Source organism: Sycon ciliatum, chromosome 7, assembly GCF_964019385.1.
Source record: "Sycon ciliatum chromosome 7, ocSycCili1.1, whole genome shotgun sequence".
Taxonomy (NCBI): domain Eukaryota; kingdom Metazoa; phylum Porifera; class Calcarea; order Leucosolenida; family Sycettidae; genus Sycon; species Sycon ciliatum.
The window spans coordinates 35,068,059-35,069,437 of NC_088649.1; the positions used below are offsets into that span (position 1 = coordinate 35,068,059).

General features: G+C 57.1%; 1 protein-coding gene across 1 annotated transcript; it reads left to right on the forward strand.

The window, feature by feature from the left end:
* The first annotated feature begins 500 nt into the window (after positions 1-500).
* LOC135821887 (uncharacterized) lies at positions 501-1,127 on the forward strand. The gene has a single exon (XM_065334885.1). The coding sequence runs from the start codon at positions 501-503 to the stop codon at positions 1,125-1,127; it is 627 nt and encodes a 208-aa protein (XP_065190957.1).
* The last annotated feature ends 252 nt before the right edge of the window (positions 1,128-1,379 follow it).

A 1,379-nucleotide genomic window follows, 5' to 3' on the forward strand; every position in this document is an offset into this window, starting at 1 on the left:
TAGTTTGCCTTCAAAGTCATTGTAGCTGGGCACAGCGATGCGATGTTTGGTCATGTTTTACTCTTCGTTCTGGCTTAACTGCTTGCTTATTATCCACTGTGTTTGCGTGCTGCTGCCGTGTCTCCACATTGCAGATGGGTGGAGTCGACATCACTTGCCTCCAGCCACCACCAGGAGGGAGATACTCGACGCTCAAGTCAGCAGGCTCCTGGCCCAATCAGTGGCGCCCCGGACACGCCAGGCCTACAGCCCTGGAGTCAGGTTCTACGTTCAGTTTGCGCAGCAGCTCCGCTTCAGGCATCTGGCACCGACGGTCAATGATATAGTTCTCTTCATGACGTCACTGTCCGCAACACTGTCTGGTAAGACAATCAGGGTATACCTAGCAGCCGTCCGCCACCCCCTTCGTATTGAATGATGGTCCAGTGGATCTGCTCAGAGCACCCAGGAGACTGGCCTTGCTGAGGGACATTGACCGTGACAAGCTGACGTCCAGGCCAATGCCTGTTCCTCGGTCATCCAGACGTGCGGTGACACCCAACGACCTCAAGGCTATCCGCGATTTTCTGGAGTTCTCGCATTATGCACCACAAGACAAGGCCATGCTCTGGGCAGCAGTACTCACAGCTTTCCACGGGCTCATGCGTGTGAGCGAGTACACGGCGCCATCACCAACAACGGTGGATGCTCACAGGACTCTTCAGAGGAGCCATGTCGCCCTCTCGGAGGAGAAGGTCACGATCACCCTAGGGGTAACGAAGACGGCACAGTTGGGCGCTGGTGGCACAGTGTTACTGCACGCAAGCAGCTATCCCGCAACCTGCCCTGTGCGTTCAGTCGCTGCCTACATAAGTGCTAGGGAGTGGGCGGATACAGGTGCCCCATTCTTTGCCTTCCACGAGGGGCGCCACCTAACCCTAAGTGACGTGAACGCTATTCTCAAGAGGGCTCTCGGCCCAGGCGTTTTAAGCCATTCTCTGCGGATCGGTGGTGCTATGGCCATGGCCGAACGACAGGCCCCAGAGTGGCAAATTCAAGCGGCAGGGCGCTGGTCAAGCTCAGTGTACAAGGCGTACGTCCGTGTCCCGTCAGGCATGCCAGCTTATCAGCAGACAGAGCTAGCGTAGAGAGCAGTTCGAAGCTTCACGGGGTTCATGTGCCTAAGTTGCATTCAAGTTACGGCCCTGCGTCCGCGGCCAACCACTCCCTTTATTGGAGGCATGTGGGGTTGGCGGTCAATCGCCTGCCCGCAGCTTCAGGCAAACACACGACGCCGGGTTGTCATCGCAAAATGCCCCCAGAGGTGACCGGGCACCGGGTTGCCCAGGGTGACCGCGGCCCACGACTTCAAAATGTTTCTCACCTTATCACTATTCCCT